Genomic DNA, 16,096 nt, shown 5'->3' on the forward strand with positions numbered 1-16,096 from the left:
CACAAGCTCATGGTTATTCTTCTGTTTCAAAGAGACTTTTTCGAAAAGCAGAGTGAGCAACTTGTGAGACTTTTGGTGGCCAGTGTTCATAATTTCCTTTTAAGGAAAACTAGTCTTTCAGTTGTTGATACAATTTAAAAGGAATGGCACCAAATTCAGCTCGTTTTCGTGCTGATGGAAAGGTAATATCACAGTGATCTGTGTTCCCAGTGTTCCTTGGGAAGTCAGTGGGTATCCTCCATCCAGCTGGGTGCCTGGTAGGAGCAAGAATTGCACTGCTGTAAGTGGGATGACGATTTGGTTCAGTTTCTACTTTGAATTTCAAATACTAACTTTTAGCTAGGATTTCTTTAGCCCTATTCATAAAGTTGCCAAATCTTTATTTTATCAAAGAAATAGAATACATTTTTTCCCCCCTATGGTTTCCTTTAAATCCATGATTTGAAGAGGATATTTGCAAAAATTTAATTAAAAGACCAAAGTTTTTAAGACAAGACCCAGCAGAAATGAACTCTTTGGCTTTAAAAAATGAGTTTGGAAACCAGACATTATGTAGCAATTATTTTTAAAATGCCTCTTTATTGAGTGTGCTCCCAGCATTTGCTGCATTAATACAACAATAGTCTAATTACACTTCCAGCCCTGGGTCTTCAATGAGGTCTGTTAGGAGGAACTTGGACCAACACAGAGTTACACCAGCAGAGATCCAAAGGCAGGATTAATCCCTGGTACTATAACACCACACCTTTGCTACTCAGAAGAGCAGCTTATCTATACTTGGTCTTCAAAGAACAGATCTTGTACATAGTGTTGTAGAACTACTTAAAAACAGTAAAGGAATTTCAAAGGCAAGTGTATCTCACAGGTTAATATGGGGGAGTTGTTAACTTCTCTGTCAACTGGCTTGTTTAAGCTCACTTGACTTCCTGTCTCCTTCCCATTTTATTCTTTTTATAACTACTCTTGTGCAGGGGAAGAAGTACGTGAAATATTTACAAGCTGAATGAGTGGAAAGGTGCCTAGACAGGAAAACAGGAAAGTTATGTTTCTGGAATCTACTTCCAACTTCAAAAAGTGAATAGAGCTAAGGTGTTGGGAAAAAGATGAGCTAATGAATCTACTAATATGTGACTGCAACCATTGAAATCACAAAGAAATGTATCTTTCATTAATGATTCAGGGTATGAAATGAGGCACAGATCATTTAGCAAGTCCACTTTAACAGGTTTAAAATATTTAATGCATTGGTAATCATCCTTCTGTGATGATGACCAGACCATGTTTAAAGCAGTCTCTAAACTGCGATATGATAAGTTCAGTCTCTGCTAATGCTTCATCCTCTTAAAACATTTTGACTTGGGAAATTGAAACTCTGTCCTTTCTGCTGAGAAGTTTAATTTCTAACCATATTGTATCACAAATACTCCTTTTGAAAAATGCTTTTATTCATCTTGATCTATTGTGGGACTTTAGGGCTGTCTGCACTAGATAAGTGATATCTCACGTATCAAAGTGAATGATAATCTCTGTTTCCTTTTCCAACACTTCCAGAAAAGTATTGCTTTCCTCGGTGTTTCTTAAGCAGAAATGCCTTTAACTTGTGATGCTAGAAGACAAATGTTGACTGCTCTATTTTTGCAGTTTAAGGACAGCTATTCTTTAATGCACCTATTGCAAAGGGCAAATAAGAGAGGCAATTACTATCATTAATCTTTTTGCTAATTCACAAAGCCTATGAGATCATAGGCATAATTCCCAACTGTTATCAGTTGCTGTTGTTAAGAGTCTTGAACAATGTGCAGAGCTAAGACAAATTACAGGTATGAGTGTCAGCCAGCCAGGGGCGGGTGGCATCCTTCAGCTACATTTAGAAATAACAGAGAGAGACTCTCTCAGCTCGCTCTTCATGTGGTCTACATAAAGCATGAGAATGTTAATAGTGAAGTACTATCTGTATGACAACATCAGGTACCTGCCAAATGTAATAATATAAGCAGAGTTGACAGTAAAGCTAGATTGCTTCTTAAAAATACCTTGGGAGTTGAAATTTGTGTTAACCAAAAGCTGCATATAAATGTTTGTTTTTCTTCCTGCATCAAAAAATATTTAGTAGGAGTTTTAATGAGAGTGGCACTTAAGGAAAAATGGTCCTTAATCTCTTGTTAGGAAACAAGAGAGGAAGAGCTCATTATAATTTCCTTCCACTTTTATTATTTTTTTTTTTTTTTTCTTTTAATGGTTTTAGGTTCATGGCCTTTAAGTCCAGTTGGGATTATGAGTGAAGTGAGCTTTTTTAAGGTGTGAATCCAGGAGTTTCTGTGTCCTGGCTGTTTCTGTTCCTATCAGAGAAGTCAGGTTTACAATTAACCCTCAGAGAAGAACAGAATAATTAGCGCTTCAGGAGATCTTTACTAAGGACAGCTTCTGCTTGTTAGAAAGAACACACTTCAGTCCTTTGGACTTGGATGGGCTTTCAACATGTGCCTGAGTGCTTTACTGTGCCCAAAAGTGCTGTGGACCTGATTCTTCAGACAATTGCTGCTATGTGTATAAGAATGCACTAAAATGTCACCACCACCACTTACAGTAGTGTGGGCTTATGATATAGCAGTGACCATTCTGTCCTGATCTGAAAAAAACTCTGTCTCCAAGTTAACATAAGCACTTGGGTGGGCCTGTTATCTTTAAGAGCAAATAAGCTGTAAGTTCAGCTCTGTGCTTTCCTCAGGACAGTATATTTAGAATCCAGGAGTATGCCAACACCTTCCTGCTGGGCTTTGGCACCGAGTTCATTCTGAAAATGCCTCAGCTGGGTTCATTCAATCTCAATTACAGTAATTCACTTATCCTTCATTTTGTTTTCTTTTGTGCAACCAGAGTTTAGAAATTATTTTTTTTTCCTATGTAGTTGTCTCTTTAACAATGTTGGAAGTGAGGCAGCTGTGAGTTTCTGCTGGGAATCAGGTCTTTAGGTTTTTTTATCCTACTTGTGAGGAACTGTGATATTAAAGAAGAGTCTTTTCCCCAGTGGCATCAGTAATGAGTGCACTGCTGAAGCCACTGTCTTTAGTCTGGATCACTAGTAAAAACTAGTAAAGTTTTGTTATTTTCCATAGGTAAATGGGAAAATCTGAGCTGCTAATGAGGGCAGTTTACATATTAGGAATTCAAGCTGTGAAGAGACAAACTCTTAGCAGATTTTCACTGGATCTATGGCAAGTTACCAAGCAGTGTATGTTGTTGCCTCCCTATATGAGCCATATATGAATAGCATGTCCTGGAGCATATCCATGACCAAAATGTAACAACCTCTACATAAAATGTGACTGCATTTTGTACATTTGTCTCCCTGCAAATACATGCACAGTGAAGTGATGCAAACCCTGTGTTCCTTTTGAGACATTGCTAGTAAAAAAGAAAATAATGTCTCTGTAAACTCTTCTCTGAGGTGAGAGAATTTTCTCAGAAAAAAAGGTTGGGAAGGAGTTGGACATATTTCTGATTATACTCTCACAGCTCTGTTGGAAACTGTCAGGTGGGTTTGCGGAGAACTCTGATCTCTGAATTCCTCCTGCCATGCCAGGCTGTCCTGGAATGGGGGACCCTGGGATTTCCAGATTCCCGTTTTCAGAGCAGGGTGTCCTGAGGACTCAGATCTGAAGCCAGGTTGGCTCCCAGCTCTGTGGCCGGTATCCTGCAGGTCTGCCCTGGCTCAGCGCTGGCTGCTGCGGCGTCTCAGGAGATTCACAGCAGCTGGAACAGAGCTGCAGCTCTCAGGGCTGCCCAAGATGTTTCCTGCCAGCCTGAAGCTTTGAGGGAATCCTGGGCATCCTTTGCTTTGGAGAAGACTGTTGTAACAGATACGCCCTGTGGGTTTTGCCCTGAGCAGGATGTCAGTGTTTTAGCCGCCCTGCATCCCATAAGACTCCCCAGAGAGTCCCCAAGAGCTGTGGCAACCAGAAGCTCCATTTTGCATTGTGAAAAAGTAAATTGCTTTATTTTGGTTTTTCCTCTGTGCATTTTTTTTAAAACAATCTTTCTGCAGCAAAAAATAAATGCTGACCTCATCTCATCTGCATTGGACTGAAACATTAGAAGCTAACCATGGGTAATATTAAATATTATTTAGAGCTGGCTGTAGTAAACCCATCAGACATTGTGAGGCACACATTTACAGTAACAAGTAACAAGTTTATGGTAAATGCTCAACTGCCAGAGGCTAGAAAAGATCATTTAGCATGTTCAAATTCTCCAGTGGAGTTAAAGCTGGAGAGGATTACTGCTGCCTATTGAATTGCCAGTGTGATTTGTTGCAGCAGGTTGGTATTTCTTGGCAATTTGCAACTGCATACTGGATTGTCACCTCCCTAATTATTCTGGAAGAGCTGAAAGGGTCAGAGCACACAATACAATCTCTCTCAACTGTCAGGCAGAAAGTGATGTTTGTAGATTATTATAGCTCTTCACTCTCAGCTCTGGCGTGCGGGATTGCGTTCACTGGGAGAAGCAGGTAAACTGGTTGCTGTGTTCTTCCAGTGGAGTAAATGTGAAAAATTCAACTGTTGTTGCTCATTTAAAATACAAACATATGCTTTTTACTTGACAAAAGGATGAATTTTCTATCCTCTGTCATACTAACAAGGCTTGTTTCTCCTCACACACCTGTAAGAAGTTGCACAATATACTTGCACGTGCATCCATGTGCTAATTTGAATAAACAGAATTTTGCTCCCTTTAAAAAGGAAAATGACACAAAAAAGTTTTGTGAATTCAGAATCGAGTGCCATCACTGACAGGTGCTTTGTTGTTATTTCTTCTTTGATTTAAATCTCCTTTTTCTCATTAAAAAAAAAAAAAAGTAGAATTTTCTTAGTAGGCTTTACTGCTTTCCATTAAGAACTCAGACTCCACCCCAATTCTGGTTTGGTTGGGTTTTTATGTTGTGTTGTGTGGTGGTTTTTTGTTTTTTTTTTTTTTTTTTTAAGGCACTTTCATATTTTGATTACAAATGTTTCAACAATAGCTACATTAAAAAAAATAACTTGTGATGAAACTCGTGTGATTCAGGGAAACTGATGTGAGATTGATTTTTTTTTTTTTTTTTTTTTTCCTTAAAAATTTTTCTTTTTGCATATGAAGTTTACTTTGTGGTTTGAGATGTTGAATAGAAAATATTTTGATAACCCAGAATTACCTCTGTGTCTGTCTGTCTTCCTGAAAAGGTAGCCTAGATGTATTGGATTTTTTAGGTAGTAGAGCTAAGTAAATAAATGTTCTCCTCATAAGCATGAAGAAGAGCTGATTACATACTATTTCCAGGAAGGGAGTAAAGGCATTTACTAGAAACTGAAATACAGAATCCTTAATTCTATGTGGTATGTAAAAAGATTTTTTTTTTTTTTTTTTTTTAATTTTGAAGGAGCTTCTGGTCTTTGAAAACAATGCTTCCTAAAAGCATTGACTTTTCAAAAATAATGAACTGTCCATTCCACTGGTCTTTTTAGGACTTGGGAGATAACAATGGCAGGATGATGTTAGAAATAATCAAAGATACTAGCATTAAAAATATAAAAAATTGACTGAAGAACAATACTAGGGTTTTGTTTCTCAGAAATAATAAGAGCAGACTAATTTATTGTTTGTTGTGTATTATGGAACTATTATTATTTACACAGGTACATGACTTAATACCCAAGATTTCAGGTCTTTTGGTTTGTTGCATTATCAAGAAGACAGATCCTCTCTGCTGGTGTAACTGGTGGAGCTCAGCTGTGCTGAGAAACGTGGGGTTATGTTACTTAGGCAAACGGAGAAGTGGTTGAATTCTTTCGAAGGGTGGAGATTTGCACTTGTTCCATTTTCCCACTCCGAAGATGGTGTTGCTTGTCACTGCGAAATTGCTTCTTTTCAGTCTTTTTGAATTGTCAGTGGACAAAAGCATTTAGAGCTGTGTCAGTTGGCTGACTATTCCGAAGCCAACCATCCCTGTGAAACTTAAGACACCTGTCCTTGTTTATTCACACTTGGATTTCCACTGTTATTTCCATATTTATGCAAATATAACATGTCATTTTTCCTTAAATGTACTGTTGTGATGACCAGAGCAACCAAACAGTCCTGACTCCTCCTGCTGCTTCTGGTCCTCACTGAGCTTCTAGAGATTGCAAACAACAATGTTGTTTTGGAAAGCTGTCTTCCAAAAAGAATTAGTGTCCCTTCAATTCTGGATTTCTGGTTAACAGCAGATAAGTTCTGCAGAGCTAGCGAGAACCAGGGGCAGGGAGAGGGAAAAAAAAAAGCCTTTCCTTCCCCATGGTGGGCAAAAGTTTTTTCTGTTTTCGAGACAGACATTCCAGGGACACATTTCACCATGGGGAAATTGCGTCTGAGTCCCTCTGAGGGGTATTGGAAACCAACATTGTTTGGACATTCATGTTACTGTATTCAGGCTGCTTCTGGTATTTATACGCTGGCAGGTGTCAAGATAGGACAGACAACCTTTGAATATGTACTTTTCCGATGTATTATAAAACACATACTATTTACTGTAAGGTAATGTTAAGCAATTAATATATACTTTTACTAAAGTAATATAGCTTTTATATAGTTCAACCCCTTTCAGCCTAAAAAGAATCTGAATTGTACCAAACATTTAGACATGGTGTGAATTTTTATATAGGTAGCATCTTTAAACACTGAACAGGAAGAACCCATGTGTAAAAAAAACTGAAGTGTGCAAGTTACTTTTTGCAGGGTGATGAGCAACACGATGAAAGCTCAGTTTTGCATCTCCTGAACCCACAGACCAAATTTAGGGAATAACAGAAGTCAGTCATTTGCAGTACTTACTAAAATAGACCACGGATTGTTTTAGTGATGCTGTGAATTCTGCTGTGATGATTCTCTGTATTGGTTAGGATAACACGTGGTGACAGTTGTTAAACTAAGAGCACCAGTAAATCAGTTACTGGATTCTACAGGTTCTGTAGATGTGTCTGTTGCTTGAGCGACAGTGATATCTCCAATGGGAGCACATGTGGACATGAGCACTGCTTATGGACTCTAAGATAGCACAAGATTTGGTGCCACATGATGAGACATGTTTTACATCTAGATTTCTGGTCTTAGATACTTACATGTCCCTTCTTCCTGTGATACCTGTGCATCTCAAAACACACCTTCCTCAGATATAGCTAAGAGGTGGGAAACTTCTATTAGCCTGTTGTGGTAGGTGAGAAGCCTGAAGTTAGAAGAGACAGTGATTTGACCAAGGTAACATCACTGCTCTGTGGGGGGGGAAGCAACTGAACCAGTGTCCTAACTTTTGGCACATTCTTCCTCTTTAGTCACCTCAGTTTTACTTCATTTTGCCTAGAAAAGAGAAGAAGAGGAGAGGCAGAGGGGAGAAGAACAAATAAGGCAGCAGGAAGAAATCCGAGCAAAAGAGTTGTATCTGAGTCTCAAGCAAGCTCAGCAGCATAGTCAACACAGTGACGATGACCAGGAGTGGGAAGAACAGTGTGAGTAAAATTACCTTCACAGGATTCATGTTTTTCTAAAAGCAAATAGAAGGAGACTTGTAGAATGAAAGAATATGTTTCTGAAAATCTCTTCAACCTAGAGCAAGGCAAAATGACGTGTTATTTTGTGGGAAAATACCAGCTTGACCTTACAAACGGAAATTACTGTGAATTTGCCAATCTCACATTTCTTTCTGAATAAAAATCCATGTCAATGCCTTGTAGAAATTGTTTCGTGTCCAGTGACTGAGATCATTAATTTTTGTCTAGTGTAATTAATTAACAGTTTTGGCTTAGTAACACTATTTCCGGACACAGTTATTTTGACAGCTTGTCCTCAGCTATCTCCAAAGAGGTAAAATCTGTCTTCATCTGTATTTTAATTACTTCCATATGGTGAAGGGGTCAAGCTATGATATCAGCACTGAAACTCACTTAATTTCAGAAGATTACAGTAAATAATAGATTGTTGCCCTTAAAATAATCCTTATGATGATCATCTCACTCTATGGAGATGCTCTTCCTTTTTAGCTACCCTGAAATTCTTTATTAATGTCATCACTGTGATGAATTTAAAAGGGCATCAGTGATTTTTTTAAAAGCCTATAAGGAACAGAACAAATATATTACTATGTGTATATAAATACATACATAAATACTCTAGAAAAGTAAATGTTCACATTACGAGTAAGAAGACCAAATAGGTTATTGTGAATAAAATGCATGTCCAATCTATCTGGAGTCTATTGTGTAGTTGACTTTAGAAGAAGGAAATTCTTTTGCAATAAGGATTGTGCAATTTTGTTGGAGGAAGAACATTTCTTTGTTTGCCATGTCTACACTGATTTGATTACTCTGCATAAAAAGAAACATAACAATTAGATTTTAGCTCATGTGGGGTTATTGTATTAATTATATGTAAAAAAGGTTAATCAACTAGTGCTAGAAATGGAGTTTTAGGGAGCTGATAGTATGTGTTGCATAAAATACCTCATGAAGTGGGGAAAAAATATTGAAGTCATGGTACGTATTTCCTGACAGAAGTGAAAAAAATGTTTCAAAATATGCAATGACTTTGTTTTATGATTTTAGTCATCAGTTCAGGAGCTCCTGAAGACTAATTACTGAAGTCCTTTTACCTGGCACTGATGTGATAGTTAATCATTCTGTACAACACGAATTAAATTTATATAAGATACGCTGGTGCCATTTTCCAAGCTTATAGCAAGCTATGCTCATTTTTGATTGATAAAACTTCTGTATATTACACTGTCAATAAAGAGAAGGTAATTATTTCCTGCAGAATTATCTAAATCCAGGTGTACATGTTTATTCAGAAAGGAAAACCATAGCTTTCTGTATTTTGGGTGTTTAAGAGCAGAATGAGTAGGGGAAAAAATAGCCCTTTAGTTCTGTAGAAAATGAGGCATTGTCAATGAGCATCAGCTGGCAACCTACCATAGAGGGTGGTATTGTACTTTAGCATTTCTTTGATGGTAGATAAGGAAAGAAAATATGTTCGCAGCCTATCTGCACTGAAATTGGCAAGGAGACAAAATACTATAAACATTACTAAAACCAGCTATCGTTTTCTTACTATTGCATTAAAGAGGTAACTGAGGCTTTAAATTGTTGTCTCGGTTTTCTGAAGGACTGTTGGTTGTACAGGGACACACACAAGAAATGTAACAGAGGAATTATGGGAGAAGGCAGAGAGGAAAGGAACAAGCTCTGAAAGGTTTTGACCATGATTTCTGTAATTGTGTTCTTGTTCTGTCAAAACACTTTCAACTGCATTATATGCTGCTGGATATAATCTACCACCCGTATTTTTCCTTGTGTAACCTTTGGAGTACTCTGTATGCTCTGATGGAATTCTCTCACCATCACTCTGTGTGCCTCATTACCTACAGACCTGTCTGCTGGTGGTCAAAAGGGCGACCAACTGCAGCTCACATCATTTCAACCTGTCCAGCTTGGTCACCAATAATAGTGTTGCTGTGGCAAAACAAAAGCTCAGTGCCTTCTAGCTGACGGAACCACAGTTGGGTTTTGCAGCCTATTATAAATTCTGTGTTGCCAGAGTTTATGCCGTTATCAGTAATTGATTTTGCATTAAACTAACTGCAGACTAATGAGTGTATCACATCCTTGTTTATCCTCTTATGCTTATCTCAGTTCCTCAATTTGTCCCAGTTGGTTTGAGGGCTTAGAACTGTGTTCCATTAGCAAATGGCTGTGACAACTTAAGGTATGAAGATGCAGTGTTTAGTGCCTTATCTGAAACCCATTACTGCCTGGGTTAGACTATGCCATCAGACTTTGCATTGAGCTTCCTGAAGAATTTAATATTTCCTGTTTCCTTAACTTTGCTGCAGAAGCCAGAACCTCCAGCAGGCAGGCAGTAACAAATATTTGGAAATGGGAACATCTGAAATTGCTATGGAAGGAACTAGTACCTCAAGTTCACCAGATATTTCACTTTTGATTTCAGATTCAGGTGTTTCTGGTGTTCGTTTGTTTGTTTGGTGGTGGTGTTGTTTTCTGGTAATCCTTTAATTTTGTCTTCAAATATTCCTTTGGGACACTGAGAGGAAATTAATCAAGTTATGCAAAGCTCTCCACTTGTCAACTTTTCTAAACAATAAATAAATGCATGAATGCGTAAGAGAATCACAAGCAGATGCACTACTAAGGTACTGTTAACATCTTTTGTCTCTACGCACCTGCGATGGAAACCGCATTGCCTGTTAGGAGGAAGGCTCCTTTGTGTCTCATCTCCTTGAAGTCAGCCCTTCATTTTCAACAGTGCTGGGGGTCAGTACTGAAGAGGAACAGCAGGGCTAGAGCAGCTATTGTGGAGAGCAAATGTAGCAATGATATTGATTACACTACTAATTTATTTAGTAGATGGAATTTAGAACATGATGAGGATTCATCTCTCCTCATCGTGTTACGTCTCAGCTGTTTATTGCCAAGGCAATCAAAAAAGTGTTGCTAATATTAGTTTCAGTTGTTTGGTTCAGTTTGCTTCTGCTGTTTGCCTGATTGTGTCAAATAACAAAGCCCATAGAACTGCTGTGTTAATTGAAATACATCATTTTAGTGCTTTTTAATATACTAAATAACAAATGTAGAATAACTTGAGAAATCAGTGCTAAAAGGAAAATAATGAGGTCATAAGAGCAATTACATGCTTTGATTTCATATCATTGAAATATATTGGGGTGTTATAGAGGGTAGTTGTGAGTTAACATGTGGAACAAGTATATTGGTTGGCAAAGGAGAAAATGAGTAGCGGAAAAGACTGATTCAGAGAGTCCACTATTCAAAGCTCTTATACTCTGAAACTGAGAAGTGAGAACTAAGACTAAGCTTGGATAGAGGAGTAAATACATTCTGAGTACGTTTGGATCTTTGTATAGGCTGTTCCATTTTGTAGGTTCTAGAGTATTCAATAAACAATGCCCTTTATCACAGTCTCTCAGTGTGACCTCTCTGTCAGAGCAGAAAAGGAATCTGCAAAACATTATAAGAAAAATTGTAAGATAAACATTCATCAGATTGAATAGTGTAAAAGGCATTCTTTTAGTACATTCATAAACCTCTGCAAACTGCATCAAGCAATGAAGTGCTCAGATACCATCTGACCAGCCATACTCATCTCCAGACAAAAATTATTTCAGTAAAAATGTAAATGGAGTTGAGTGACTTGATCTGTTCTTATGCCTTTCCCTAAACACTCACTTTTGGTCTCTGTTGGAAGTAGGATACCAGGCTGATTTGTTATAGCTTCCTTTCTATTGTTGTATTTTTATGTTCTTCTAAAAACTATGTCTATGAACTTTTTTTTGGTCTGAATTTTAAATGAATTTGTGTTTGTTTGGTACTTATCTTCCACAGAAATTCAAGTGAGTTTACTGGCAGGAGCATTTTATGAAATGCTGAAATTAAAGTGAGTAGTCCCCCGTTCAGCTATGTATTAACAAAGCAAGTGCTCAACCTTAAGTATGTGCTCACTGAACTTCAATAGGTCTCAGAGTGCATTATTGAATAGGGATGGATTATTCACATGCTTTCAGAGAAGAAGATTGCTGAACTCTAGCCAAATTGCAGAGTATTTGTGGGAAGTTATTTTCCAATTAGGACAGGGAAAAACACCGTCTGATTTGTATATGCATTCAGAAAATTTGAAGATTGAATTTTATCTATTAAGTAGTCATTTTGTATTGCTCATAAACAGGCTTCCAAGAATTATTAATGAGGGTAAAGCTGAAACAAAATAATTTTAAAATGAGGATGCATATTCATAGCACATTATTTTTTTTTCTGCTTTCCCGTAGCTCTCCCTGTAACTCACAACTCTTCAAAAGCACAGAATAGATTATACAAAATGGAGAACCTCTAGTCTTTCACAAATTCTGTGATCCAGTTCAGCAGCAGCACAGCATGAATTAGTCCTCATCTGTATCAAAAGATTTAGCAGTCCTGGCAAAGTTCTAATACTAATAGTGATTTCCCAGTCCTAAGTGAAAATATAAAAGACCACATCTGGAATATTTTGTGTCCAGTTCTGGGCCCCTCAATTCAAGAAGGACAGGGAACTGCTGGAGAGAGTCCAGCGTAGGGGAACAAAGATGATGAAGGGAGTGGAGCATCTCCCTTATGAGGAAAGGCTGAGGGAGCTGGGTCTCTTTAGCTTAGAGGAGACTGAGGGGTGAACTCATTAATGTTTACAGATATATAAAGGGTGAGCGTCACAAGGATGGAGCCAGGCTCTTCTCGGTGACAACCAATGATAGGACAAGGGGTAATGGGTACAAACTGGAACACAAAAGATTCCACTTAAATTTGAGAAGAAACTTCTTCTCAGTGAGGGTGACAGAACACTGGAACAGACTGCCCAGGGAAGTTGTGGAGTCTCCTACTCTGGAGGCATTCAAGACCTGCCTGGACGCCTTCCTGTGTAACCTCTTCTAGGTGTTCCTGCTCTGGTGGGGGGATTGCACTAGATGATCTTTTGAGGTCCCTTCCAATCCCTAACGTTCTGTGATTCTGTGATTTTCACTCAAAAGACAACTTAGGTTAGCAGAGAGGAATAATGGATTCTTGTAAACTGTTAAAGGAAAACAAAACAAACTCAAATTGGGACCTATAGGATCATAAGAGGTATTGCATACCCAAGCTTTGTGGTTTCTTTGTTGTTAGAGTATGTTCACACTGCAGGTCATGCAGACATTTCCAAGCTGGTTTTAAAATAAATATTTCTAGTAATGATAACCATATAATCATGACAGCAGAGACCTCAGTCTGGATATTTTTACCAGTTTTCCAGGATGGTTTGGTAAACCATTTTTGGCCTGCTCTACTGCAGCTACAATCGTGTTGGCACCTAACCTATATAAACAGCTCAGGCACATCTACGCAAGTGACAGTTGGTGCCATTAGGGCAGAAGTGCTTAATTCTACGAGCACTGAGGGAGGATGTACCTGTTGTTCGAATCACCAAGCACCTGAAAAGAAAGCCGGTAGTGGAGATGGACTTCCAGGACCTGGTTGAATGGTATAATTCCTGGCAGCTTGAGAAATCGATCAAATTCCTCATTTCCTACACTTATTTCCTACACTGTAATATAAAAGGAAGACAAAGAAAATGTAAATTATTATTTGTAGTAATTCCTGATGCTAGGTACATGGGCCTATGGTAACGATTCAGCGATTTTTAAGGATGGAAGACATCATTCAGATATCTAATCTCCCAACTGAAAATACTGACTATTGAATGCAATGCTTTTCACAGGGTCATGCCAGAAGTACATTTACTGTAAAAGGACAGCCAGTCAGGAAAAGTAATCTGTTCCTGCTTAAGAGAGTACTAGAAGTCCTGACTAGTTCTTCTTATTGTGAGAAAGGCTGTGATGTGTCCTGAAATACAGCAAGTAATGCAGAGTTTGTAGCTTCTTCGATCTTAGAATATTTCTGCTAGACTTGATCCAGGCATAAAGTTCTTATTTCTAGTGAGATGGTTCAGAGTCAAAGAGAGAAATATGAATATTAACTAAATTCTGTTGTGAGAAAAACCTGCTACAGAAATATGTCCAAATTTATCATCAGACTTTGACTTTCTCAAGATGGGTAAATTTGTGGGAAATGTTGCTATGGAAGGATGGTTCATGTGGCATGTATTCTCTTGTCTGGAGGGAGTGGAAAACTTTTTTGTAGATATCTGACTGTAGTGGCTGGAGGAATGTTTACCCACAATACTATTTCCAGTAGCCAAAACCGATTATTTACCCAATACAAAATCCCTTGACCAGTTAGAGAGTTTTGAGAGAAACTTGGGATGACACAGCAACACAGATCCACAGTAGGAGCTGTACTAGACAGCTCCCAAAGATAGAGGAATGTGGGGAAGAAGAGAGAGGTTTCTGGGAAAAATTGTAAGGAATCGGGTAGGAAGAAAATCGGGACTCCAGTAATGAGAAAAACATGGATTAAGAGACCCTATACATCCCTATGGCAAATGATAGAAATTCTTCAGATACCTCAGGTGGGAAATTGCAATAAAGAATCGTCATAATGCAAAAGAGATGCCTATATATGTGTGTATATATATGTGTGTGGGTGTGTGTTTATATATATATATAATATCTATATGCATGCATTTAGATATCCGTGGCATGCAACCTTCCCTATCCCAACATATGTACAGACACATATAACATGTATGGGTATATACATATATGTAAACATATATATATGTGTGTGTGTATAGGGAAGGCTGCATGTCATACATACTTTCAAGAAGTTTTCTGAATGTTAACATTTGGCAGTTGCAAACTATGCTACATCTCCCCATTGTTTTCTGATAAGAAATATTAGAATCTGATAGTTTTGGAAAATGTAGTCCAGGTCACTAGCTTCTGCTGGTGGAGATTTATTAGCCAGCAAAAATACAGTAGGAATCTCTGCTGAAAAGAGTATCTATTGCTGAGGAAAGTGGGGCATGAAGATACCTTGCCTCTTTTATTCTCAGGCAGCCTGTACATCAGCAGAAAAGAATCCCAGAAAGCCCCATGCAGTCTGCCCTCGATCTGTATACTGTGATTATGACAAGCAATAACTGGTTTCTAAATGTCTCACTGAGCTGCATTGCACTCATCTCCCTTGCTGGCGCTTGTGTTGCGAAGTCCGCGTTTAAAGCAGCCATCGCTGAGTGGCTTTACAAAGGATAAATCACAGAAATTTTGTAACTAATATACTTGAGCCAGTGAAATAGCACATTTAGATGACGTTATCTACCCTTGAAAATAATGACCTGTCAGATAAGTAGTGAAACCTGTTACTCATGTTTTCTCTGCTGCACAGTTGTTTATTATTGTGTTTAGCTAAGACTACAGGTTATGTAATTAAGTGAAACTGAAATCCTACCAGTTTTATACATATGAAGCATCTATGACTCATTTATTATTCTATCTTGGTGACCTTTTAGTCCTGTATGTCTTTCTACCTATGTGATGGCATTCTATAACTCTAAACTTAAAGGTCTTTTCTCTATCCCTCATTTGCCCAGAGGGTTTTATTTAGTTTCATTTTGCATTGAGTGCTTTTATTTCTTGATTCCATTAAACCTTTTCAGAATTTGGACAAATCCATTTATACTTCTGCTTGCTTTAAATCAGGAGTGCAAACCAGAGGCACGCAAGCAGCCTAATGAAATGCAGCTGTCTGGTATTATATCATGCATTCCTAGTCACAGGTACAATCAAAATAGAGTAAGAAATAGTGTGTGCACTTTATGAATTGAGTATGATATAAGCCAGGATAGTCATGGGAGGATTGATAATTGCTACTGGAGGCAATAGCTTCCTTTTTTAATATTTGCTTCACTGGATGTTAAAGGTTTGTTTTGCACTGGAATAATTTGCCTGCCTGAAGTTATTTGTGTCTTAAAAAATCATCAAAATGGGGCTTGAGGCACCAGATCAGCGCTGATACATCACGAAATTTGCAGTGCAATTCTTGGTGCATTTCAGTTATACCATTTTAAAGACAGGATTGTTAGTACATTAGTTTTAAAATTAAAAAGCTTTGGTGAAAGGCGCCTGACCTGCAATGGCTAGGGTAGCAGCCTAATTTCAGGTTGTGGAAATGTGTAGCTCCCTGAGCAGTGTCATAGGTAGGTGTGTATTAAATCTTCCAGTACAGATTCTGGTTCTTTATATGCAATTTCAGAGTCTCAAGTGTGAGACAAACACATCAACAGCATCAGTGTGCCTTTTCCAATGGCTACTAATTTCTCCATTGTTACTGGAATTTCCAAGGTGAAGACTTCTGTGACTTTTAACTGCTGTAGCAACGGTAGCAGATTCCTTTCAGAAAGAAAGCACCATTAACAACAAAAAGTGCGACCTACATGTTAGTTTTTATAACTGGAAATTATAGTTCTGTGTATAGTTGCAAATAATTCTGTTAAACAAACTTAGTTTTAGGCAGTAGATAACATTCTTTCCTGAAATATAAAACTTGGTTTACTGCCAGTGGAAAAGATGTCCTGAAACTGAATTTTTCTTATT

General features: G+C 38.0%; 1 protein-coding gene across 3 annotated transcripts in view; it reads left to right on the forward strand.

Moving 5' to 3' along the window:
* SH2D4B (SH2 domain containing 4B) overlaps positions 1–16,096 on the forward strand; it is a gene marked incomplete at both ends in the record, with an annotated part of 62,804 nt that overhangs the window by 14,123 nt on the left and 32,585 nt on the right. For all 3 annotated transcript variants that reach the window (XM_082054553.1, XM_082054554.1, XM_082054555.1), the window contains one exon: positions 7,376–7,520. In XM_082054553.1, coding sequence (XP_081910679.1) covers positions 7,376–7,520 — 145 coding nt within the window. The remainder of the gene's footprint in view (positions 1–7,375; positions 7,521–16,096) is intronic.

Source organism: Streptopelia decaocto (genome assembly GCF_964273445.1).
Source record: "Streptopelia decaocto genome assembly, chromosome: 5".
Taxonomy (NCBI): domain Eukaryota; kingdom Metazoa; phylum Chordata; class Aves; order Columbiformes; family Columbidae; genus Streptopelia; species Streptopelia decaocto.